At 39.2% G+C, this 26,718-nt stretch overlaps 1 protein-coding gene across 4 annotated transcripts; it reads left to right on the plus strand.

The window, feature by feature from the left end:
• The first annotated feature begins 6,059 nt into the window (after positions 1 to 6,059).
• carm1l (coactivator-associated arginine methyltransferase 1, like) lies at positions 6,060 to 24,585 on the plus strand. Of its 4 annotated transcripts, none has more exons than XR_004021343.1 (15): positions 6,060 to 6,170; positions 10,450 to 10,576; positions 11,639 to 11,764; positions 11,858 to 12,012; positions 12,086 to 12,190; positions 12,979 to 13,089; positions 14,548 to 14,725; positions 14,887 to 14,977; positions 16,469 to 16,550; positions 18,775 to 18,860; positions 19,336 to 19,425; positions 19,604 to 19,741; positions 20,315 to 20,404; positions 21,006 to 21,080; positions 24,542 to 24,585. XR_004021343.1 is itself a non-coding variant. In XM_030753233.1 (14 exons), the coding sequence occupies exons 1-14, from the start codon at positions 6,060 to 6,062 to the stop codon at positions 20,510 to 20,512; spliced, it is 1,506 nt and encodes a 501-aa protein (XP_030609093.1). In that variant the 3' UTR covers positions 20,513 to 20,652. The 4 variants fall into 4 exon arrangements, 2 of the variants coding, with proteins under 2 accessions (XP_030609093.1, XP_030609104.1); XR_004021344.1 differs by having other exon boundaries at positions 6,060 to 6,158; XM_030753233.1 differs by lacking the exons at positions 21,006 to 21,080; positions 24,542 to 24,585 and adding an exon at positions 20,497 to 20,652.
• Positions 24,586 to 26,718: the final 2,133 nt, after the last annotated feature.

A 26,718-nucleotide genomic window follows, 5' to 3' on the forward strand; every position in this document is an offset into this window, starting at 1 on the left:
CTCTGCAGCAGATTAATAGCTGAAAAAATTAATAACTGAGATGTTTTTAATTAATAACTGAGATGTTTCACCTGTTCACATGTTGTCTCCTTTGCAGCTTGGCTGTGAAGCACCTCCATCCTCTCTTCACTTTTCTCTGACAGCTCCTCATTATGTAGCCTCAGCTGGAGCATGGCTTGAAGATAGTTGTGGGTGGGGCTGTGGCACCTGGGAAGGGAGCTCAGGACTGAATTGTAAATGGGGAGAGTTGGTGTCATAATCCACCTCCTCTGTTCAGTGATGGTCATTCACAGTGGACATAAGTGTCTTCTTTAAGTCCTCTTTCAAACAATCTGTCTTCCTGGTCAAAAATGTGAACGTTGGCATGCTCAAAAGAGTGACCTTTGACCTTCAGATGCAGATGTACATCTGAGTCTTGTCCTGTCGAGGTGGCTCTTCTATGTTGTGCCATTCATTTGTGAAGTGGCTGTTTGGTTTCTCCAGTGCAGAGATCTGAGCACTCCTCGCTGCGCTGCACAGCATACACTATGCTGCTTAGCTTAAGATTGGGAGATTTATCCTTGGAATGAACCAGTTTTTGTCTTGGAGTGCTACTGGGTCTGAAGTAGACTGGGATGTTATACTTGAAAAAAAATTCTTCTGAGTTTCCCTGACAAGCCTGCCACATAAACGATGACAATGTTGTTTCAGCCTAATATGATTAATAATTAGAAGCTGCAAAAGAAAAAGCAGATAATTAAGATGATAAAATAATTCATTCGTTCATTCATCAGCTGCTGAAAAGGGCTCGTAAAATATTTAGAGTTGTGACACACTATGTTTTTAACGTATGAGCGGATGTTGTTACGCTTGTAGCACTGGTTAAGACAACTAAACTTCCCAGGAGCAGCAACAGCTGCAGCCGAGGGTGGTGGCGATGGGAGGAAAAAGGGGAGCACACCGTGTAGCCGACCACTGAGGATGTAAACCCAAATTTTATATTTATTAATATTTTTTTTTAATTCTCTTAACAAATGAGTTTTTTCTTTTTTAATTCCCACTGAGTTTCTGGTGTAAATATATCACAAGCAACAGAAGAATACAAGTTCACTGTAAGCAAAACCTCAGACTGCGTCAAACGTCATGTCCATGTCACAACATATGGCATCCACAGCAGTATAGGTTGGGCATAAAGTTAAGGAAAGTTTTCATTGTGCAGAAGTTGCTCAGTGGAGGATGGTGTTTGCTCAGATTTAAATACGTATTGGTCAATGTGAAAATGTGAAAACGACTGTTGTGATTTGTCAGAGTTAGCCCATGAAAATTTATTAAGTGTTAGCATTTTTAAGAAGGAAAACACATTTAGTTTGTTGTCATTATTAAATATTTATTTTTGGATTAACTGAAGATACAGTGTAACCCTACACCAGATTCTAGCTTTGTTTGACAGTGTGAAGACCAAACCTGTTAACACTATTCACAGAATAGCATTATCAAGATGTGGTGATAACCAAATTGGCCAGCAGATGTCACTGTGGAAATGGGTTTCAGAGTGTTTTGAAACTTCAATACAGTTTGGCAGAATTGCTTCGAACATTTCAGTGTTTTCCAAAGCCTCACTTTAACCATCACTAATATGCAGAGCAGGGCAGGCACAAACTAGGAAGATGGAGCTGAGCTACACACAGCCAGACAAGGAACAGAATATCACCATAAACCTAACCCAGAAAACCACAGCTTTACCAGAGGGTATAAATATCAAGAAACCAACATGGAAATATCTCTAAAAAGATATGAAACTGCAAAAACTACAGTCAACTAAGATTGAACAGTAACATTAAATAATAAAAACTGAAAGTCCAAAACTGAAAATGCTGGGTCACAGATTCAGGATCATGATAGCAAGGTGGAAGGTGGTCCCCCATGGTAATTGGAACACTCGGGACTCTGACCCCCAATGGCAATGGCTCCGATGCATTTTCCAGATTCTCTCAGCTTCACTTTTTTTTGTTTTTTCACCTATAGACAGCTCTCTGGTTTTCATGTTGGTTACTCCTCTAACTATAATGCACACAGTCTGAAGTGAGGAACTGTGCTAAGTCCCTATTTCCAAACTTCCCTCAACTCAATTAATCAAATCTGGATGATCTTCTCAAACTAGACCCCAAACAGTGATCACTTGTCTCTAAAATTTATAATATTATTTTAACTTATGATGCTCATCACACTACAAGGATTAAAGACACCTGGGAGCAAGAGCTGGGTCTGACTCTGGCTGATGACTGGTGGGATTTGGCCATAAGCACTATTCACAAGACCTCCATATGTGTTAGTCTGATGCTTATTTAGTTCAAAGTTCTTTTTAGATGCCATTATTCTAAAACTAAATTGCCAAGGATATTCCCAGGCTCTGTGAATATTTGTGACTGGTGTAGTGCCTCTCCCTGTCACCTCACACATATGTTCTTCTCCTGTCAAATTCTAGTAAATTTCTGGCAGGCTTATTTTGATACAATGTCCAAAGTGCTCTCTGAATCTATTGATGTCTCTCCACATGTAGCAATCTTTGGTCTCCCTATTAATTATTCCCAGTATTCAGTCTCACAATTGGAGGTCATCCTATTTACCTTTCTAATAGCTAGACGCCACTTGCTTTTGCACTGGAAGGTTGAAAGGAACTCTTAATGCTTCAGCATTTCACAATATTTTCGACAATTTCATGCTTCCAGCTTGACTGCACACCAGTGTGCAAAGCAGGTCCTTAAAGACAGGAATGAGCAACTTTGACTGGCCTTCACAAATTCCTGACCTCAACCTAGATAGAACAACTTTGGGATGAATTAGAGTGGAGACTGTGACCCAGGCCTTCTCATCTGACCTCACAAATGTGCTTCTGGAAGAATGGTCAAAATTTCCCATAAACACACCCCTAAAACCTTGTGAAAAGCCTTTCCAGAGGAGCTGAAGATGTTATGACTGCAACGGGTTGGCCAACATCATATTAAACCCTGGCACTGTAGCCAGGCTGACAGAGGGTCAGCGCTCTCTTGAGCTGAGTATTCCTATAAGTTTAACTAGTAATGACTTCATTAATTTCTTCACAATCAAATTTTAAATATTAAAGAAAAATATTATAACTAGCTCAAAGACATATCTTTATGTACAGCTATTTTCAGTACTACTGATATTTATTTAGACTCTTTCTCTCGAATTGATCTTCCTGATTTTACTTCTATGGTTACTTCCCCCAAACCATTAACATGTCTATAAGACCCAATTCCTTCAAAAGTGCTTAAAGAAGTCCTACCATTAATTAATGTTTCATTATTAAATATGAGCAGTCTATCCCTATTAACTGGCTATCTACCACAGGCTTTTAAGGTGGCAGTAATTAAACCATTACTTAAGAAGCCATCACTTGACCCAGCTGCCTTAGCTAATTATAGGCCAATCTCCAACCTTCCTTTTCTCTCAAAGACTCTTGAAAGAGTAGTTGTAAAACAGCTAACTGATCATCTGCAGAGGAACGGTTTATTTGAAGAGTTTCAGTCAGGTTCAGAATTCATCACAGTACAGAAACAGCAATTAGTGAAGGTTACAAATGATCTTCTTACAGCCTCTGACAGTGGACTCATCTCTGTTCTTGTCCTGTTGGACCTCAGTGCAGCTTTTGATACTGTTGACCATAACATTTTATTACAGAGATTAGAGCTTGCTATAGGTATTAAAGGTACTGCACTGCAGTGGTTTGAATCATATTTATCTCATAGACTCCAATTTGTTCATGTAAATGGGGAGTCTTCTTCACACACTAAGGTTAATTATGGAGTTCCACAGGGTTCTGTGCTAGGACCAATTTTATTTACATTATACATGCTTCCCTTAGGCAGTATTATTAGAAAGCACTGCATCAATTTTCATTGTTATGCAGATGATACTCAGCTTTACCTATCAATGAGCAGATGACACACATCAATTAGTTAAACTGCAGGAATGTCTTAAAGATATTAAGGCCTGGATGACCTCTAATTTCCTGCTTCTAAATTCAGATCAAACTGAAGTTCTTGTTCTCGGCCCCACAAATCTTAGAAACATGGTGTCTAACCAGATACTTACTCTGGATGGCATTACTTTGGCCTCCAGTAACACTGTGAGAAATCTTGGAGTCATTTTTGACCAGGATATGTCCTTCAATGCACATATTAAACAGATATGTAGGACCGCTTTTTTGTATTTGTGCAATATTTCTAAAATTAGAAACATCCTTTCTCAGAGTGATGCTGAAAAGCTCATTCATGCATTTATTACTTCTAGGCTGGATTACTGTAATTCATTATTATCAGGCTGTCCTAAAAGCTCCCTGAAAAGCCTTCAGCTGATCCAAAATGCTGCAGCTAGAGTACTGACAGGGACTAGAAAGAGAGAGCATATTTCTCCATATTGGCTTCTCTTCATTGGCTCCCTGTTAAATCTAGACTAGAATTTAAAATCCTTCTCCTCACATACAAGGTCTTGAATAATCAGGCACCATCTTATCTCAAAGACCTTATAGTACCATATCACCCCAACAGAGCACTTCTCTCTCAGACTGCTGTTTTTACTTAGTTCCTAGGGTAGGTAAAAGTCGAATGGGAGGCAGAGTCTTCAGTTTTCAGGCCCCTCTTCTGTGAAACCAACTCTTAGTTTGGATTCAGGAGACAGACACCCTCTGTACTTTTAAGATTAGGCTTAAAACTTTCCTTTTTGATCAAGCTTATAGTTAGGGCTGGATCAGGTGACCCTGAATCCTCCCTTAGTTATCTTGCAATAGGCCTAGGCTGCTGGGGGAGTATTTCTTTTTCACTCACCTTTCACTCTCTGTGTTTATACACCACCCTGCATTTAATCTCTGTTGCTCTTCCACAGTGTGTCTTTTGTCCTGTCTCTCTCCCCTCAGCCCCAACCGGTCATGGTAGATGACTGCCCCTCCCTGAGCCTGGTTCTCCAGAGGTTTCTTCCTGTTAAAAGGCAGTTTTTCCTTCCCTCTTTTGGCAAGTGCTTGCTCATAGTGGGTCATTTTGATTGTTGGTTTTTTCTGTATTAATGTACCTTACAATATAAAGCACCTTGATACAACTGTTGTGATTGGTGCTATATAAATAAAATGGAATTGAATTGAATGGATGGATGAGAGGAAGATAAAGTGCTTGAAGTGTCTGGAAAAAGTACTGTATGGTTAAAAATGTAGCTTTTACCTTACCAATATAAAGCGCCTTAAGGCGACTGTTTGTTGTGATTTGGAAGTATGTAAATAAAACTGAACTGAACTGAGTTAAAAATGCAATAATAATGACTAATGCTGACATAATTTTACGGAGCGCAGAATAACACATTCACAGTACTTGTCTTGCCCAACCAACAGTACAAACCTTAAATGGTTGAACAGCAATCTAAATGATTACCATAATTAAGAGAACAATCAGCAATTCGCCCACTTTAAGAAATCCTGTAGATGGGTTGGTGGAAGTGTGAATGATCTTCAGCTCCAGGTCAGAAAAACAAAATGATTCTCTTTAGCAAAATAACTGCATATTCAGCTCAGATGCAAGGGTGTTGGTTCTGAGGTCTCAAATTAAGTTTTAACTGAGACAGAAAAGATGATTTAACATCTCTGTCTAAAAATAACACTCAAAAACCAAGGCTCTTTCCATACCCACACTTCCTGTAGAAAGTGGAATACTATATGCAATATTCCAAAACATGTATCTGCTTTGAAGCCTCTCAGTATATCAGAACCTTATGTAATTGCCATAATTGGATAGTCTTTCTTATCATGTATGACTATTCTATGGGACAAAATGTAAACTGGCAAACCAACTTCCACTTGTGAATTGGCTTGATGTCAATAGAGATGTTCTAAATCCAGAACTAAATGCAATAAATGTTGTGTTTAGTTCTAGATTCTAAGTAATTTCAGTTCTTTGCTGTGCTCTCTGTATTCATTTCTTCATGACTCCTCCCCCTTTCCTCCATTCCCTCTGTGCCACCTCCTCCCCTTTTCTACTTTCTTCCTACAGAGCAGCTTTCTTTTACACTGAAGAATGGAGGAGAGGACTGAGAATTCGCTGGCTTTCCCTGTCAGGGTCTTCAGTCTGCAGGAGGAGATGAGAGCTGAAGCGCACATGGATACACATGAAGAGGTGATACTAGAGGTGACAGAGGGCACACTCATATTACTGTTCTAATTCTTTCACACTCAGTGATATTGGGCTGTCCCTGCAAGTCTGCATGAATGCAATCTGCTATTGCTTTTGAGGTGCAAACAAACAGGCTACTAGCCTTGAGCGTGTAGATCAACTATGTATCAGGGGTATAATAATTTTGGATTTTACATTATAGTTTAGTTTTATTTTGTTATCTTTTTTTCTCTAATTCAGTTAGTTTTAATTAGTTTTTAGAGTGGTTTTGCTCATTTTTATTAGTTTTTATTTTATTTTATACAATACAGCTTTCAAGATTGTGTGTGTTTGTATTTGTGTATGTGTCACACAGTCGTGTGGACATCCCAGCCTCAATGAACCATTTATCAGTGCATCCTCCCGCTTGTGGTGTTCCTGTGTATTAACTAGCCAGCAGTTATTTTTTTGGCTGAAAAACATTCCGTTATGGTTGCTACATATCCAGATGCTGGCTCTCTGTTGGAGCTGCTCAGAGACGCTAGCTTGTTAGATACTCACTATTGAGCCTGAATTAGTCTTCATCGCTGGGTCTTTGCAGGGGGGCTAAGTGCATCCATCCATCCATCCATCCATCCATCCATTCACTTCCGCTTATCCTGATACACAAGTGGCCAGTGTCTATTGTGTGTTGATTACCTTGTGGCTGTGTCCCAGTGTTTATCTGTGGTCCCAGCCGACAGAAACAAAAAATGCTGGGACTTTTGGTTTCTCGCTCTTTGTGGTTAGTTCATTTTTTTCAACTGTAAACATAATTGTCCCTCTAGTTTTTTGTTGTTGTTTTTTTTCACTTTCTTCATTCCTTGCCATCCATTCTGACAGTTTTCAGCAATCTCCCTCCAGGAATTTGTGATTCCTTATATTGATGCTTTTATTATCATTCCTGATAGTTTTCTCTCACTCATGAATTCAAAAACTGTGGCAAAAATAGCCACAAATCCACAAGATGATAAGTGGTAAATGGACTCATTTTATATAGTGCTTTTCTGCTCTAGCTTAGCACTCAAAAGTCTTGAGGACCCGGCAGTGCTGAACAGGCCAATCACAATCATCTCAGGCTGCATAGACCCGCCGTGTAGTTACATTTCTTGTGAAGCGCAGGTCAGGTTATGTCATAGGTTACTGCATAGGTTGAGTGGGGTTTCTGTTTAGCTGGCACTCCCAGCTAAAACTGTTACAGTGGAAAAAGTGATATATATAGCTTGTAAATAAACTGAAAAACATAAAAGGATATTTTATCTATAAGTTCAATTGTTTTAGTTAGTTTGTAAACACACAATAAGTTTCAGTTATTTTTTTTTTCCTTTTAATTACCATTTTTATTCATTTCAGTTAAAGAAAATGTTTTTCAATTTCAGTTTTCATTGTTTAGTTTGTTTTTGTTAACGATAATAATCTTGCTGTGTATCACTCTAAAATATTGATTTTCTGTTCACTATCTTTTAAGAATTAGTGTGGTCCAGTTACACTAGAACTGGAATAAAAATCAGTGGCAACAAGTCCTAAATTTTTAGTTTAAATCATCATCAGTATGTATGAAGGAGGTCTGGAAAAAGGCACATCAGTGAATGTCTAGCATCATTTGTTTAAGACGGCGGAGGCTCTCTAATCTTTTGTGGTTGCATTAAAGCCAGAGATATTGGGGAGCTTGTCAAAACTGATGGAATTATAAACGCAGCATATTGGATGGTTTTCCAGATGTTATTGCATCCAGCATGCAATACCATCTGGAAAGCACCTGCTTAGCAACAGTTTCATTTTTTATCATGATAATGATCCCAAATCCAGTAAAACTATACCCATATAGAAAAACACACAATGGAACAGTATCATTCAGGGATTGAAGCAGTGTAGGATTATCTCAAGAAAGAACAGAACAAAAAGCAACCAGCATCCAAAGAGCTTTGGAATGTCCCTCAAGAAGCCTGGGGAACTATTTCTGAGGGCTGCTTAAGGAAATTACAAGAAAGCTTGGTTAATACTATAGTCAAACTGTCAAGCGGTGGCTCGAGACTTTTGCACAGTACTGTTTGCACAGCATTTCTGAACACACAAGAAGATGAGCTACAGCTGCAAAAGACCACACCGGGCACCACCCCTGTCAGCTGAGAACAAGACACTGTTAGACTCCTCTCCAAAAGCACTGGAACAGTGAGGCCAGTCTCCTTTATTTTCATCCATTCATCCATTGTCTTCCACTTATCCTTATGGGGAGGGGGGGGTATCCCAGCTGTCACAGGGCGAGATGCAGGGTATACCTGTACAGGTCACCAGCTCGCAGGGCTAACACAGAGAGACAGACACCATTCACATTCAAACCTATCGGCAATTTAGAATCACTAGTTAACCTAACCCCAGTAACTGCATGTCTTTGGACTGTGGGACGAAACCAGCCAAGGTGGACTCGAACCCAGACCTTCTAGATGTCATTCTAGCTGTGAGGCAGCAGTGGTAACCACCACTCCAGTGTGCTGAAAACATTTGGGCTTGACATTAAAAAATTAATATAAGACAAAAGATCAACAGTTCAGCTTTTATTTCCAGGTATTTACATCTGGATCTGACACACAGTTCAGAGGATTGCACCTTTTGTCTGAACCTACCCACTTTTCTTGTGCACAAAGTATTGGAACATATGACTGACAGGTGTGTTTTTGTTGCCCAAGTGTGTCCTATTACATTAATTATTCAAACAATAAATATCACTGAATATTTATCCTCAGTTTCAGACTTGGGTTTAGGGTTAGGGTGCAGATTGTGCACTTACAGAGTACAGAGACAAGACTCAGAAATTCTGGGACAAAGTTTTATGGACTGATCATCATCATCATCATCATCATCAAGCTTTATTTATCAGGCACTTTAAAAAGCCACAGCAAATACAAAGTGCTGTACACCAAATAAATAAAAATATTAAGAGAAGAAAACAAACAATTAAAAATAAATAATTAAAAAAAAAAAAAAGTAAAACATTAAAATAGATAAGATCAGTGTCTCATGCTGGGTTAAAGGCCAGAGAGTATAAATAAGTTTTAAGATGAGTTTTAAAAATAGACAGTGAAGGCAATTCATTCCTCAACTTAGGGGCAATAATGGAAAAAGCTCGGTCCCCTCTGAGCTTCCGCTTAGATCTCTGTAACAGCATCTGATCAGATGACCTGAGATCTCAGACTGGAGTGTAGGAGCAAAGCAGTTCAGAAAGGTAAGGAGGAGCAAGGCCTTTTAAGGATTTAAAAACAAATACAAGGACCTTAAAATGGATTCTAAAGTGCACAGGCAGCCAGTGGAGTGAAGCCAGGACAGGTGTAATATGCTGTCCTTTACGCGTTCCAGTCAGGAGACGTGCAGCGGCATTTTGAACCAACTGGAGACATGAAAGAGAAGACTGGCTGACTCCAACATAAAGTGCGTTACAGTAATCAAGCCGAGATGTAATAAAGGCATGTATCACTGTTTCTAGATGCTGCCTAGAAAGGATAGGTTTTACCTTCTTCAGTTCCTTAAGCGAAAGAAGCTAGACTTCACTACTGCACCGATTTGACTTTCCAATTTAAAATCACCGTCCATTATAAAGCCCAGATTTGTGATTATGGACTTAACATATGAGGCCAAAGGGCCCAAGTCAACCTGGGGCGGAGGCTCACAAGAGCTACTGGGTCTAAGCACCAACACTACAGTCTTTTTTTCATTCAAATGTAGAAAAGACTGATGAGACAAAAACTCTGGCTTTGGCCACAGAAAAATCAAAAATAAATATAGGGGTCCCCTAGGGAAAAAATGCCATGGGCTCTTTGTGGGCACGCCCTCTCGGGGCCTGTGTGGGATAAGCATGGGTTTGCCATGCCCACATAGCCCCACAGTTTACCCACATCTGCACACTGTAAGCCCACATGGGCATCTTTGCTGGGTTCATGCTCTTATGGGTGGCATCAGAATGACCAGCTAAACCTCCAAATTGGTTGTTAAATAGAAAAATATCATTCTCCCAGTCAATTGCTTTTCACAGTACTTGTGTGCCAAGCATATCAATTTGGACGTGGAAATTCCCATCGAGTGGAACTTGCAATGGTTGAAGCTTTATCCAGTGAAAAGAGGCAAAAAAAAGGTTTTATGTTTTCCTCCATGCAAGATAGACATTGTTCATTTCTGTTCAGTTATCAAATTCTACACTGTAACTGGTAATACAATTTATTTGCAAGAGAACTTAAAATTTAGAAGACAACGTTGAACATTTTGCTCTGGTTATGTTCTGAAGGGGGACCAGGGTCCGGGAGAGGTGAGCAGAGGGCAGCATGTGAGTGTATTAGGACAGAAAAGCGACCAGGAGCTCACTCTTCTTCTCACCACTGGACTAGAGGTTCAGCAGGTAACTGTGCAGGATGGTAAGTAATGAAGGAAAACAAATACATTCACACTATGCTTGTTTAGAAGGTTTGTAGCAAATTGGGAATGCTGATGAGGTGGCTAGGAGACCTTGATCCTTGTCACAGATCTTTCCTAAGTCACATTCAAAGTTGCATCCTAAGACACAATTTTCCTCAATGATGTCATGTGTTTTGGAGCCTTTCAGTCTCACTCAGCCAGGGCTGATCATACTCGGTCTTTTGTTTCAGAAGCATCATTTGAATAATTTTTCTTGATCCAAAGTTACCTGGAAGCCCTTGCTGCATCCTCCGTGGTGAACTTAATGGTTTCATTTTTGTAGCCCCATTGATGTCAAGAAGAGTACAAACCTTGTGCAGTGAATGACCAACAAATCCTCTGCACCACACTTCAGTTAGCTGAAATCCATCCTCTCCTGATCCACAAGGTCCTGGTGTTTGGACTGTTTTCATTCAGTCCCTGATTCTGTATGGCCGTAGTAAGGAACTGTCAGCTCTCTAAAAAGCACATGCTTTGAAGAGGTTGATTGCAGCACCATGTCTGGTCTCAGTGCAGTTGCCATGACATGGTCCTTAAATGACTCACACCTGTGACCTAGGGTGTACTCACTATGAGTCAAAGCTTTTCCAGGGCAAAGAGTATACTGGGGAATAATTTTTATCTCAGATATGGAGGTATGGAGAAACATACGCTGCTTATATCAGTAGGTTTTAGGTTCCAGGTATCAATCCACAAGATCTCCTTTTAAAGTCCATCCTCCTATCTTGTCCTGTTGCTATGTACCCATTATTCTGCTAAATGTAGTGGAAGTACAAACATCAACTGCAAATAATCAGCATTCTGTACTTGGAATAACTATTTAGTAGATATTTTTCACTTCTGCAGCTTGTTCTGAAAACTAGGGTATGAAGCCTGTGCTAGTCCACCACTGTCACAACTAAGCAAGAATACAACAAGGAATCAAAAACAGACAATGTGGAGAAAAAAATCTTAAAGCTTTGATTGCAGTGTAAGTGCCTCAAACTCAAAATGTCAACTTCATGTGTGACATGTGTTTTCAGCCAACAGAACATTGGTTTTCCAGTTTACCGTTTCAGAGGAGATGGACTGCTGCCAGGTCGGAGGTCAGTCCTTCTTGGTCACCAACAGCAACTTGAGCCTTCTGTTGCAGTTCAAAACTCCAACTGGTTTGTTGAGTATATTCTTAAACAATACTTCTTACCAGGATGGGGAGTTCTGATGTGTAGAACACTGAAAGAAACTTGTCTTTGACTCCTTAGATATGAAGAACTTCCAGAGGTTATTGAAAACAAGGGCTGATAAAGAGAATAGGAAAGGTTGGATTGAAGTACATGAGAAAGGAAACGAGGATGCAGAGAGAGGGCCGGCAATGTTTGAAAAAAGGAATAAAAAGAACCCTGCACAGTGCTACCAGGTAACTGAACCAAGAATTTTATCCTTAAAATTTGAAACTCCAAGTACAATTTAATTGTTACATGTATTTGTAGTTCCACAGCTGTCTGACCCAGCAGCGCAGTCTGCTTCAGGACTACTTGAGGAATGCCACCTATCAGAAAGCCATTTTAGTCAATGAGGCTGACTTCAGAGACAAGGTGGGCTTCTTTACATGGATAGTATTATAGCTCGTTGTTATGACCATGAAAAGTATAACCATAAAACCTACTCTTAAGCAGGACCCAAGCGAAAACAGCTCAAAGTTAACAGGTTTTATTGGCACAAAAAGTGTTTCACAAAAAGTGTTTCACAAAACAAATGTTAAACAGGATGGACTCAAAAAGGAGTCTCTGGTAAGCTGGAAGAGAGGAGATGAGGGTTAGACCCAGCACAAAGTTTGAGTAAACATGTGAGCAGGATGACTGGTTCAGGATTGAATTGTGAGCTCTTATTTGGGAGTGATGTGAGGTGAGCTGCAGGAGGAGCCTCTGGTCAGGGTCTGAGGGTGAGTCTGATCTTGCTGGGATGTTTTTTTTAGAGACACAACTTGCGCTCTAACACAGAAGCAGAGTTGTTCCAATCTAGAAGTGGTTCCACGCATTTCTATCGTAAAAAGACTGGGACTGTTGCAAAAATAATGGCTACAGTTGAATCGGCTTCAACCAACACTTTGATTTCTGACACTTTCATTTTGTCTTTTCACTTTTGCGCTGATATTTTCACAGATGATTTACTTGAAATCTGCTGAGTCAAAAAATGAGACAACTTTACTGGACTGCTTTACTATTTTGAAAGTGATTATCTTTTAGAACAAAGCTGCAGGTCATCTGGACTTAAAGAAATCTGGGGATATTGTAACAAAATTACAGGCGTATTGTTTTTTAAATTTTTATTAGAAGCTGCCAGCAGCCTGACTGGGTCTCTGCTTCTTTTCTTTTCTTTGTAGGTGGTTCTGGATGTGGGCTGTGGTTCTGGTATTCTGTCTTTTTTTGCAGTGCAGGCAGGGGCTTCCAAAGTGTATGCTGTAGAGGCCAGCCCCATGGCCAAGTATACACAGGTCAGTGCGTTTAATTGCTGTATAGTTTATTTTTTCCATCACATTGTTGGTCTTAAAACTGTGTAAGATTAGCTGTCTGTGTACGTTCAAAAACATTTCTTGCAATAATGAAGCCATGGTTTAGCATTCTCTGACTAAACTACAAGCAAAATTTGAATTTTTTGAGTAAGGACAAAAAAAACAAAAAAAAACAGCAAAAAAACAGAGTTTGGAAAACAATGTATGTGTATCTTGGCTTTGCTAAAGCTTTAAGAGAGACACACACACACACACACACACACACACACACACACACACACACACACACACACACACACACACACACACAGGGTACATACATAAGATGCAGAGCGTGGCATTCTGGGGAGTTAATGGATTGCGGCAACATCTGGCCCAGAATTTAGTAGGGTAGGGGCTCCAGGATGCTGATGCACACAGTACAGGCTTAGACCAATACTAGGAATTACTGATTGAAGAAATATTCAGTACAACTGTCATGTAAAAGTTTTAAAAGGTAAACACACAGCAGCAGTAGGAACAACCATTCATGAAACTCTTATGGTTAAATATTTGATAAAAACTTTAACCACTGTCTTAGAAATGCAGGTTCCCTTGCTGCTTAAAATGTGACTTAACTTGCTTAAACTGATTAATTTGTTCAAAGTTATCTTATTGATGGCGTGGTGACGCAGTGGTTCAAACTCCAGCAGGAGACTCTCTATGTGGAGTTTGTGCATTTTCTCTTTGTGTCTGAAGCTTGTTCCAGAGTATTTGGAGAGATTTTCTCCAAATACTCTGGCTTCCTCTCACAGTCCAAAGACATCCGTGTTAGGTTAATTGGCAATTCTAAATTGGCCATGCATGTGAGATTAGATAAGTGCTTAAAATATGCAGACACAAACATTGTGTGAATGCAGAGTTAAATGTGGCTTGTAGTCTAAAGTACTTTGCACTCAAAGTGCTTTGACTACAAGCTTCAGACTACCAGGAAAGCAGTCTATGACTGCCAGTCCATTACACATACAAATGAGTTTCAAGTTAGACAAACTTAAGAAAACAATGTCTCATGAACATAAGATGGAAAACTGCTCCTTGTTATGCTTATTCTCAGTTTAAAGAACGGGTTTTTCAGATTTCCCAAATATTTTATAACAGAATCCTCACTTGCTCCCAGTTACGCCAGGATCAGTGATAAGTTCATGGGGACAGGATCTCAATTAAGTAGCAGATTTCATGATGGTTAAAATGTTTAATTATTATGAAAAGAATTAATCATGAGTGGCATTACAAACATGAGACAAATGGAAAAAGTGGCCTATATGCTAATATGCTAGTTTCTAGAGTTGTGGACTGCACAGTACAGAATGTAGTACAGTGTCCTGGTGTATGGTGGGAAACTGATATTGTTTAATAGCTGCGTAGTTTACAGTGAGGAAATATTTTCTGTCTCCTGGTCAGATCCTGGTCCAGAGTAACCAGCTCTCTGAGCAGATCAGGATCTTAGAGGGGGAGGTGGAGCAAGTCAGTATTCCTGACATGGTGGATGTCATCGTCTCTGAGCCAATGGGCTATCTGCTAGTTAATGAGCGGCTCATGGAGAGCTTCTTGTTTGCCAGGAGATGGCTGAAACCCAATGGTAGGAATCTAGATAAACTGTTCCTGTGAACATTTGCACCTGGGGCTGCCCTCAGTTCATGCAGTGGAATAAAAGCTGTCTTTGATTTTTAATGTAACTGTAACTTTCACTTACTCATTTTCTTTGCCTCTCTACCATCCTCTGCTTCTCTTGATCTCCAGGTCTGATGTTTCCCTCCTACGGAGACATTCATGTGGCTCCTTTCAGTGATGAGCAGCTGTACTTTGAATACTACGCACGGGCCAGTTTCTGGTCTCTCTCTTACAAACATATGCACAGACATAAATCCATGCCTGAGAACGCAAACGCACTGCCTCTTTTTCTCTCTCTCACATGCACATCCACACATGTGTACACACACATTTGACATCAGTGAGGCATATTTCCTGTTGGGTGTAAAAATTCAGTCCAGTCCTGACAGGCCAAAGAAGGATTTGACCGTTATGGACAGGTTTCTGTAGACCTTTAAGTGTCGTTGAGGCATTTTTAAAGAAAATTGAAAAACTTTTGTTTCGTTTTGTTTTTTAAATCTTACTCTCTGAAACACAACTGGACTCCAGTTTTTTTAAACCAAAAACCATAAACAGTTGTGTACTGGTAAAGGTAGGAACATTACTAATGCCCTACACCAGTCATCTTACCAAAGAACTGATCTTAAAAGTACAAACAACAGGAAGATCGAGACATTAGAGTTCAGGACTCCACTGTGCTCACTTCCATGAACTTAAGAAAAAGTTTGTGGCTATTTCTGCAGACTTTCTGTAGTGCTTTAAAGATGCTGTACAAAGAGAAAGAATCACTTTCATGTTGGGATGCTGCGCCTTTTTGAGTATTTAGTTTTATAACATTTTTAATTCCTTTATTTGATGTGACAGTGTAAAAGTTAACAGGAAAATATGGGAATGATGTGCAAATGATATCAATGGTCCTGCCTACCAAGGATTATACAGGGGACTCTCTGCTCTGAGTACCTGCCCCATGTGGTATACACCCCTAATTACTTGGCTCTCAGGCCTGGCACATCATGTTTTACAGTGCCCACATGGCAGGGCTCCTAACCTAATTTAAAATAAAGCTCTCATGAAGACGGCAGAAAGTGCAGAAAAATGGGACAAAAGACAAAAACAAAGTAGATTTGAAAATAATTTGTGGCTTTGTTTTAGATCCGCTTGTCTTCATTACTTCCACACCTTTGATTCATATTCCTGTAATTCCTGATTCCTGGAAACCACTTCTGTTCTGGAGTTTGCATGTGCATGCATGCATACTGGCGTGTGTGTGTGTGTGTGTGTGTGTGTGTGTGTGTGTGTGTGTGTGTGTGTGTGTGTGTGTTGTATGCTCCGTTCCCCTCACTGCTTCACCACTATGTGCAGGTCGAGCTCAGTCAGCAATGAGGAATGAATCTCCATCAGTTAATAGTTTATTTTTTCCTCACTTTTAAGCAGTAATAATAAATAAATTTCACAATATGAATCTTTTTTAATTCAACATTACTTTTCATTGTTCTGCATGTGTGTAACAAGAACTATTGTTAAAGATTTCGCTCAAACAATTTTAGGAGTTGAGGGTACAAATTATGGTACTATGTCACAATCTGTGTTTGATCTAATAGTTTGAGAAATAGTGCAGGATGTGCGTGACTAACTGAAGCAGCATCCTGACAGCACTGAGAGAGTGAGGGGTAAGATGACCAGCATTAACCAGACATTGCTTTATATCTGCTCTTTACATTTTTCTCCTCAGGCATCAGAGGAGCTTCTATGGTGTGAACCTGAGTGCTCTTCACAGTGCTGCAGTGGAAGAATTTTTCAGGCAGCCTATAGTGGTACGGTACTCTGTATGATACAAAACACTTACTGTGGCTCAAGTTACACTGTTGTGTAACATGAAGCACGGCTGTTATATGGAAATACTGGAATAACATACATTTTCAGAATAGTGTACTGATTTTCATTCTGGCTCACTGCAGCCGGATCAGTGCTTCCTGACAGGTCGTACTCTGTTCCACATTAGCAATCTATAATAGGTGTTATGATCTGGATCGGTGAAAGATTAAAGAAGAAAAACAAAGTAATTTGGTCAAGAAACACACTGAACAAAATCCTGCTCTGTGGCATGCACACGTGTTAAATAGCATTTATATAGCACTGATCACTCAAACCACTTTAGACTAAAAGTTATATTTTTAACCATACATTGATACAATACTTTTTTCTAGACACTTCAAGCACTTTATCTACCTCTCATCCATCCATTTAGAATTCAGTTCAATTTTATTTTATTTATAAAGCACCAAATAACAACAAGGTGCTTTATATTGTGAGGCTAAGACCATACAGTAATACAACCCCCTCCCCCCAACAATCAGACAGCCCCCTATGATAAAGCACTTGGTGACAGTGGGAAGCAAAAACTCCTTTTAACAGGAAGAAACCTCAGACAGAACCAGGCTCAGGGAGGGGGGGTCATCTGCTGTGACCAGCTGGTGTTGAGGGGTGAGAGACAGGACAAAAGACATGCTGTGGAAGAGAGACAGAGATTAATAATAATTAATAATTAAATGCAGAGTGGGATATAAACAGAGTAAAAAGAGGTGAATGAAGAAGAAACACAAAGTACGTCGTGGAGTCCCTCAGCAGCCTCGGCCTACTACACTGTAACTAAGGGAGGGTTCAGGGTCACCTGACGCCACTGTAAGTATAAGCTTATCAAAACGGAAAGATTTAAGCCTAATCTTAAAAGTAGAGACTGTTTCTGTCTCCTGAATCCAAACTGGGAGCTGGTTCTACAGAAGGACCCTTAAATGACTGCAGATCAATCCCCAGTTCTTCAGAATGACTGTCTTTGTCGTCATCCTATAAGGAAACATAGGGTGTTTATCTTGTTGTGTTTCTGAGACCTCATTGAACTGCTGAATAATATGTTGTAGCCTTCACAGTCCCTTAATCTCAGCACAGTTGAGCACTCTCTGCCACCATCATCAAAACAGGAACATTCAATTCAATTCAATTTTATTTATATAGCGCCAAATCACAACAACCAGTCGCCTCAAGGCGCTTTGTATTGTGGGTAAAGACCCTACAATAATACAGAGAAAACCCAACAGTCAAAATGACCCCCTATGAGCAACACTTGGCGACAGTGGAAAGGAAAAACTCCCTTTTAACAGGAAGAAACCTCCAGCAGAACCAGGCTCAGGGGGGGGGCGGGTCATCTGCCGCGACCGGTTGGGCTGAGGGGAGAGAAAGACATGCTGTGGAAGAGAGCCAGAGATTAATATCAATTAATGATTAAATGCAGAGTGGAGTATAAACAAAGTAAATAAGGTGAATGAGAAGAAACAGTGCATTATGTGAACCCCCCAGCAGACTAGGCCTATAGCAGCATAACTAAGGGATGGTTCAGGGTCACCTGATCCAGCCCTAACTATGAACTTGATCATAAAGGAAAGTTTTAAGCCTAATCTTAAAAATAGAGAGGGTGTCTGTCTCCTGAATCCAAGCTGGGAGCTGGTTCCACAGAAGAGGGGCCTGAAAGCTGAAGGCTCTGCCTCCCATTCTACTCTTAAGTATCCTAGGAACCACAAGTAAGCCAGCAGTCTGAGAGCGAAGTGCTCTATTGGGGTGATATGGTACTATGAGGTCTTTGAGATAAGATGGGGCCTGATTATTCAAGACCTTGTATGTGAGGAGAAGGATTTTAAATTCTATTCTAGATTTAACAGGGAGCCAATGAAGAGAAGCCAATATGGGAGAAATCTGCTCTCTCTTTCTAGTCCCTGTCAGTACTCTAGCTAACATGAGGGAATGTCTTTTTGAAGTATGCTTTTAGAAACTTAGAGTTAGAGCTCTAGAGATGAGGAAAGTTAGTGCAAAGGAGCCCTCAAAGGAAACGATGGGCCGACACCTTACTGGGACATTTGGTTGTCTTTTCCTTTAATTTGTCATTACTCTGTGTGTGTGATAATTGGCATTATCTGCTTAGGTTTCTCTTCCCTAAATGTTGTACTGTGATCAAAAGATTGTAATAAATGTAAATGTCTTTTCCAGGATGCATTTGATGTTCAGGTCCTCATGGCCAGTTCTGTCAAGCACTGTATCAATTTCATGGAGGCTAAAGAAGAGGATTTACTCAGGTCACACACACACTAATGCCTCATCAGAAACACTGTATCTACACATCATCTATACAAACATTGTGTCATATTATTGATGTTTCAGGATATAGTTGGACTATAGCTGTAGGCAGTTAGAAGATTAAAAACAGACAAGTGATTATATGAATAAAATAATCTTGATGAGTATGTAAAACAAAACAATAAACACTTTAAAACTAGTTGGTTTTGTTATAGGGTTTTATAAATGATAACTTTACCATTTGAAGGTTTTTGAATGTTTGAAGTTAAATTATTCACTTCTTTTACCTTTTGTTTTATACTTAATTATGTTATAAGTATGTTCTTACTTAATAATATTTTACATTTTCACCTTGGAAAGTTATACAAAAAATATTACAGCCCACTGTTTGAAAGTCTATTCCCAACAGCTTTGAGAAAAGCACAATAACATTTGAATGAACATATAATGAAACATGCAATGCTCTGGTTGCAGAATAGAGATTCCCTTTGTGTTCACCCTGCTCCAGTCTGGTCTGGTACATGGACTTGCCTTTTGGTTCGATGTGGCATATCTGGGGTCCAAGTAAGTAATCCTTTGCCTTCTTTCTAAGAGTTAATTGAGCCATGATTTTCAGTGCAGAGTGAAAATCAATCAGCAGGAAAACCTGGATTTTGGAAACACAGACAGAAAGGTTGCATCATATAGACCGGTCACTTAAAGTTGTTGAGTATGGATCTCTTCTCTCTCACTCTCTTTGTAGGTCCACAGTATGGCTCTCTACTGCCCCCACAGAGCCTCTGACCCGCTGGTCCCAGGTCAGGTGTCTACTTCAGACACCACTCTTTGCCAAGCTTGGACAGACTTTGTCTGGAACAGTCCAGCTGGCTGCTAACAATAGGTACAGCTGTGCTGTCCATAAGGCTTTATTACCTGCAAGACATAGAGGGGATAGCCTGAATACCCTGCTTTACTTTCACATTAGCTGGATCTATGTAATTTGATTGATCAGAAACCTCTCCAAAATTTAAATAAATGGAACACAATTTTAACCATAACTTAGGATTTATATATTTTATAAAGATTTAGATTTAGTTTATATTCAGCTCATTTGTTGCACAGTTTGTTGCTGTTTTATCAAATTGCTGTCATCATTTTCAGCCTGTCAGTCAATTAACACATAGAAACTGTCAATAAAAAACTATAAAGCTGCAAACAATTATCTTCAATATCAATGTGTCAAAAAACACATTAATGTACTCAAGTTTGTGTTTTTCTCCAATCAACACCGTCAAAAAAGTTCATACAGAAAAACACAGAAAAATACATATCCAGCAAATTCACAGTGCATTATCACTTAAAAATATACATTACCAAATAGTTGTCACTGACTAACTTCCTTCGGGATCAATACAAACTTCTTTTTTTAGGTTACAATTTGTTAATGTACCAACTTTTATCTTTCTCACTCCAGACAAAGCTATGACATCCACATCACAGCTACAGTGGACCAATCAGGCTTCAGATCTGGGAACATCCTGGATCTCAAGAATCCTTACTTCAGGTCATTTCTCTCTACTCTATGATACATACACGCTGATTATTTGGTAACTGTTTTGTCCATAAAATTATTATTTGTTTTTGTTTTTATTTCAGAAGTTTCCCAAGCTGAAATCTTCAAAATTCATTTTGCTCAACTAACAGGCTGAAATTAAACATGGTTAAGATGGTCAAAGTGAAAAGCAGTTCATAATAAAAAATCTGATGCCATAAAAGACTTTTCATCAAAAATTAGTTAATTTTCTGTCACTCAACTACGTCGTTAGGTTTTATTTGTAGATTTTTAGGAATTTCATGTATATTTATATATCATTTTTTATAAAAATTATAGGCTAAAATCTGATAAATATAGTGGAGTAAAGGATTTTTTTTAAGTAATGTACAATTGCCCAAAATTTGTACCTACACAAATTAAATATCTTTGTGGAATGCCACTTCTGTGTGGAGCTGTTTTAAGGTTAATACGAGCCAAGACTCTTGATTTTTTTCTAACCATGTATTTTTTGTTACTATAGTCATAAATAGATGAGCCACTGTTCATCTGTGTAGTAAAGGAAATTCAATTAAAACAAAAGGTTTAGATACACAACTGCCACTCTGTACAGGATACCTTCCTGGTCCCACAGCTGAGAGCGCAACACTTCTGCTGAACTGGAGAAAGGCCAGAGCAGTACACTGAGGTAAACCTGAAACTGGTGCACTGCATGTTCTAACCCTGTTATTGCAGGATCAAAAATGCAGTTTCCATATAGCAGGCAGAGAGCACTGCTTCTTAAAATGGGGTGAACAGAGCAGCTTTAATCACAAATAAATCTATGCTTGTCAGGTCAGAGATTCTGATCATAACTGCAGCTCACAGCAGACAGCACAGGACATGTGACAAATGAAATCAAAATTATCAGTTGAAAAACAACATTGATATAATGTATTTCATAATATTGGTACAAGTTTGGAACCTTGCTGATTGTTTCTCATCAGTTTTCTGTGCGTATTGCTGAGCTGGCAGAAACGGTTTGTGTTCTATAAATCAAGTTCAACAGGGTTTCTTTGCATTGGCAAAACCTAAACTCTCAGGTACAAAGATGCTGCTTATCAACAACTGTCAACCCAGGCTTTCTGCTTCAGGCTCCATGTGTGCTCGCACATAAAAATGGGCATTTGCCACATCATTTGACTCTTGTTCTGCTTAAAATCGATCAACTGAGCACCGCCTATTTCAGTCAGAGACATTATCAGAGGATAGAGATCTGTAAAGAACATCAAAATATAACAGTAAAATGGAAAACCAGTGCTCCAACTACGACGAGACAAATTTTTAATCCTGTGAATTCATTCATCACAAGCAAACCGAGCAGTAAAATAAATACAATAAGTTGAATTTATATATTTATGTTACCTCTCAGTGCTGTTGATGCTGCAGTTTATTTCTGACAATCTTTCCCCCATCTCCTGTCTCCATAGACCGTTGTGGCAAAAAAGTAAAAAAAAAAAGCTCTAACTTGAAACATTTCAATGTAAAAGTGTGCTCAGTTTGCTGCTTTAGTTTGTCACCAGCTCATTTTGTTGATAGGTATTCTTGGTGATAAATACCCAACAATGTAACTGATCAGTTTTCACATCTATGTTCTAGTCACTGCAGTTCCAGCAGGCTGGGAAACTTCTCAGATATCAGATTATCTGGGCTTCACTGAGTGGTATTAGTAAGACATGACTCAGTGTTTTTCCCCATTAGACAATCTATATAGCATTTAAGCATAAATAAAACATTAGTCAAAATGTGCCGATTCAAGCCTACTTTAAATGTAACTGGACAAAAGTGTTCAGTATAAGTTACTGGTCATCTGAACAGGTACATAGAAACCAATGGCGTGGCTGTAGCTCAGGAGGTTGAGGAGATCACCTACCAATTGTAAGGCTGGTGGTTCAATTCCTGGTTGCTCCAGTCTGTGTGCCAAAGTGTTCTCCAGTGTAATTGTCAGAATGTGTGCGAGTGTTAGCTAGAAAGCACTTAAGCACAGAAAGAAGTGCTTGTATGAAGATGACAGCAAATGAGCCATAATGTATAAAGTGCTCAAAGTACAGTGTATCCCAAAAGTGAGTACACCCCTCACATGTCTGCACATATTTAAGTATACCTTTTCATGGGACAACACTGACAAAATGACACTTTGACACAATGAACAGTAGTCTGTGTGCAGCTTATATAACAGTCTTCATGTAGAGCAACAATTCATCTTTAAGATCCTCACAGAGTTCTTTGCCATGTTGGAACTTTCAGTGAGCAGTATGAGAGAGTGTGAGAGCTGTACTACAAAACTGAACACACCTGCTCCCTATGCACACCTGAGACCGAGTAACACTAACGAGTCACATGACATTTTGGAGGGGAAATGACAAGCAGTGCTCAATTTGGACATTTACGGGTGTAGTCTCTTAGGGGTGTACTCACTGTTGTTGCTGCTGGTTTAGACATTAATGGCTGTATATTGAGTTATTTTGAGGGAAGAATAAATTTACACTGTTATATAAGCTGCACACAGACTACTTTTCATCAAAGTGTCATTTTGTCAGTGTTGTCCCATGAAAAGGTGTACTTAAATATCTGCAGAAATGTCAGGGGTGTACTCACTTTTGTGATACACTGTAGAGTAGAAACGCACTAAATAACCAGTTCATTTATCACCTTTAAAATTTCAGTGGATTCGACATCAACACCTACTGACGATTCAATTCTCTGGAAAAACAGTGCTGCTTCTTCTGGGATCACTATATGTGGACAGGAAAATGGCAAAAAGTTTTAAAATCAGTGCACCTGCTTGTATTTGTTATCTTAACAAATTTTCAAGTGAGCTAAGCTGACTATGAATGATGTTTTTATGTTTATATGTATTCTTTACTGGGTCTCACACTGTTAAACATCACCAGGGTTGCTGAAAGAAAAGGGTAAAACAGTCTTAAGCAGATCTAAACATTAATTTTATGTAATATGCAAATGTGATCTCTCAGATCTGAGTGCTATGATACTGATAAGTCTGTTGACACAGTTTAGAGCTTATTACTACAGTAACTCTTTTCCAGTCTTACTAACCAAAGCTTTTAAAGCACACCTACATTCATACAGTGCTTTAAATAACATAGTTTTCCTTTAAAACACATACTGCTGCTTTCAGCATGTATTATGTGTTTAACTGCCTCATGTCTAATATGTCCATGTTTGTGATTGGTCAGATGCTGCCAGTTCCACTCCTTCCATGTGAACATATTTGTATAGCTAGATTGCTTTGTGTGACCACTTAGCCTGATTGCTAATGTTAAGGTAAGTGAGTCAAGATAAGAAATTAAAAAAAAAAAATTTCCTTGTATCTTAAACTTGGGTTGAAGTAAAGGCCCGTGGTTAGGTCTGCAGCATGTCCTTAATGTCCATGACATTAAGGAGAGTGGGACAGGTATCAGTGCAATCTAAAGAGCATAGACTTATTAGGAAATATGTGATTTAGGGATTTTGGCCTGCTTTTGGGTATGTTGGACATGCTGTTTTCATCATAGTAAATAAGCCAATTGTAATTATATATGACAATTATGCAGCATATAGAGTTGTTGAGCCTCAATATAGTAATATCAAATACAGGTGGTCAGCAATCGGTCCCAGTGCTACAAAAAGTGCACTAAATATGTTATTACACTGTTATACCACAGAATGGCGTGGTGGCACCCCATGATCACAAATGAGACATAAAAGCAAGGTGACACAGGTAACAAGGCACAAGAGGAAGGAACACAGATGGAGGACTTCAACTACAGCACAAAGAACAGAGACCAGGACTAAATAAATTCAACTGGAGAACAAACCGGAAACAATGAAACATCAAACAGAGGAAACCAACCAGGAATTACCAGAAAAAGGCAAAAAGTCAAACTCCAAAAACACAATGAACTGGGAATCAGCCAGCGACCTTAACCCTACAAACTCAATCGTGTCCTCAGAGACAGAGCGTACTTCAAATGTCTCGCTGTTTGCAGACTTAAGGCAACAATTACGTAATAACTCTATATTATCTGTGAAGCGTAATTTCATTTTTTTTTTCAGAAACCATTTGAATTTTTCTGAAATATTAACTATCCCTCTATTTCTTTTCCACAGAAACCTGACAAGGAATCAGTCGATGACAAACCTACATACACCACAGCTCTGAAAAACATCAGAGTTGAAGCTCTGAAAGTAAAAGTTCTGTTTAATAAAATAAGTCAGTTTTAAAGGTGACGTATAGATATCTGTAATCTGCACGCACGCATTCATAGATTTGGCTAAAAACTTGCATTACATATTGAAGCACCAGCAGCTTTCTGTATTTCCATTTAATTTGCTGTGAATTTTTTCACCCACTGAATTCATGGGATTCGTTTCCTCTTTCGTACAGATGTGCTGCATGTTTGTATTAACAGTCTGCATTTTCTGGAATGACACCAGACATGAAATTTAAAAGTCTTTGAATTTATATCATCAAATGTAAATACAATACCATACACACAAGTTTTAACATGTAAAATTTATTTGGTAAACTGTAGAAGATGCTCACAATGAGTGCAGATCAAAAGTAATGGTTTCAGCATAAACATGAAACAATAAATGTCCTGCAATGATCTAAAACACTTTTTTTGTATTATTTAACATTATGGTGTATAAGCAGAGTAAAAAGAAGTGAATGAAAAGTAATATTCAGTGCATCGTGGGAACCCCCAGCAGCCTGAGCCTATAGCAGCATAACTAAGGGAGAGTCACCTGATCCAGTCGTGACTACAAGCTTTATCAAAAAAAAAAAAAAAAGGAAAGTTTTAAGCCTAATCTTAAAAACAGAGCGCGTGTCTGTCTCCCAAATCCAAACTGGGAGCTCATTCTGGGAGCTGGAGCCAATGAAGAGAAGCCAATATGGGAGAAATCTGCTCTCTCTTTCTAGTCCCTGTCAGTACTCTAGCTGCAGCATTTTGGATCAGCTGAAGGCTTTTCAGGGAGCTTTTAGGACAGCCTGATAATAATGAATTACAATAGTTCAGCCTAGAAGTAATAAATGCATGAATTAGCTTTTCAGCATCACTCTGAGAAAGGATGTTTCTAATTTTAGAAATATTGCACAAATGCAAAAAAGCGGTTCTACATATTTGTGTAATTTGTGCATTGAAGGACATATCCTGGTGATTTCTCACAGTGTTACTGGAGGCTAAAGTAATGCCATCTTTTCTGTCTGTTTTTCCCTAGTTTTGCGTTAGGCTAGGGTCAGTGTCACTACTGGTAGCATGAGGCAATCAATACCTGGACCCCACAGAGGTGCACAAGTAGTCCAGCTCCTCTAAGATTGCACATGTTGATGCGCAATCTTACACGAGAAGGTTTGCTGTGTCTCAAGAGCATGGAGAAGATTCCAGGGGACAGGCAGTTACTTTAGGAGAGCCAGACAGGACTGGAGAAGGCCCTTAACCCATCAGCAGGACTGTATCTGCTCCTTCGTGCAAGGAGGAACATGATGAATGCTGCCAGAGCCCTAAAAAATAACCTCCAGCAGACCACCAGTTTGAAAGTCTGACCAAGACAGGTGGCCTGAGGGCCTGATATCCTCTAGTACAGCCATTCCCAAAGTCAGGAGTGCTGCGGCTCACAAAACAGAAAATCTCATGGGGCCCTTCTAATCTTAAATCTTAAACACAAGCTGTTGGCTATAAATTGCTAATGTTATCCAGTCATATGTAAACTGTTTAGGCCAGTGTGTGACCCGCCTACCACTGGGACACTTTAATACAAGATGTGTAAATTTAAATTAGAATAATTAGTAATAACACAAACTAACCACCGTCTGTTACAAGTTTTAATTTACTTTAAATGTAAATAAATACATTTATATAGTTATGTAATTGTACATATGTGAATAATTTTTGTCTGTATTTTTACTACTATGTGCAGCCCACCTGCACTACCTTTGCACCCCACCAGGGTGCCCTGGCCCACACTTTGGGAATCACTACTCTAGTGGGTCCTGTGCTCACTGGCTGCCCCCATGGAGCCCAGTTTGCATTTGCCAAAGAATACTGGAATTTGCAGGTCCACCACTGCGCAGGTTGACTCTGAGAGCCTATGACAGATATTCAAGAAGTTTATTGTCATGTACACCGCAAAACACTGTGGTTATGCTGAGCAATGAAATTCTTACTTGCGACTGCTTTACAAACAATTGAAATAAGCAACTAAGTTAAAATAAAATTTAAGAACTAGTATATTAGGAAAGTAAAAGTAGAAAATAAAAATAAATAAATAATAAAGCAAGTGCA

Source organism: Archocentrus centrarchus, chromosome 2 (genome assembly GCF_007364275.1).
Source record: "Archocentrus centrarchus isolate MPI-CPG fArcCen1 chromosome 2, fArcCen1, whole genome shotgun sequence".
NCBI classification, from domain to species: domain Eukaryota; kingdom Metazoa; phylum Chordata; class Actinopteri; order Cichliformes; family Cichlidae; genus Archocentrus; species Archocentrus centrarchus.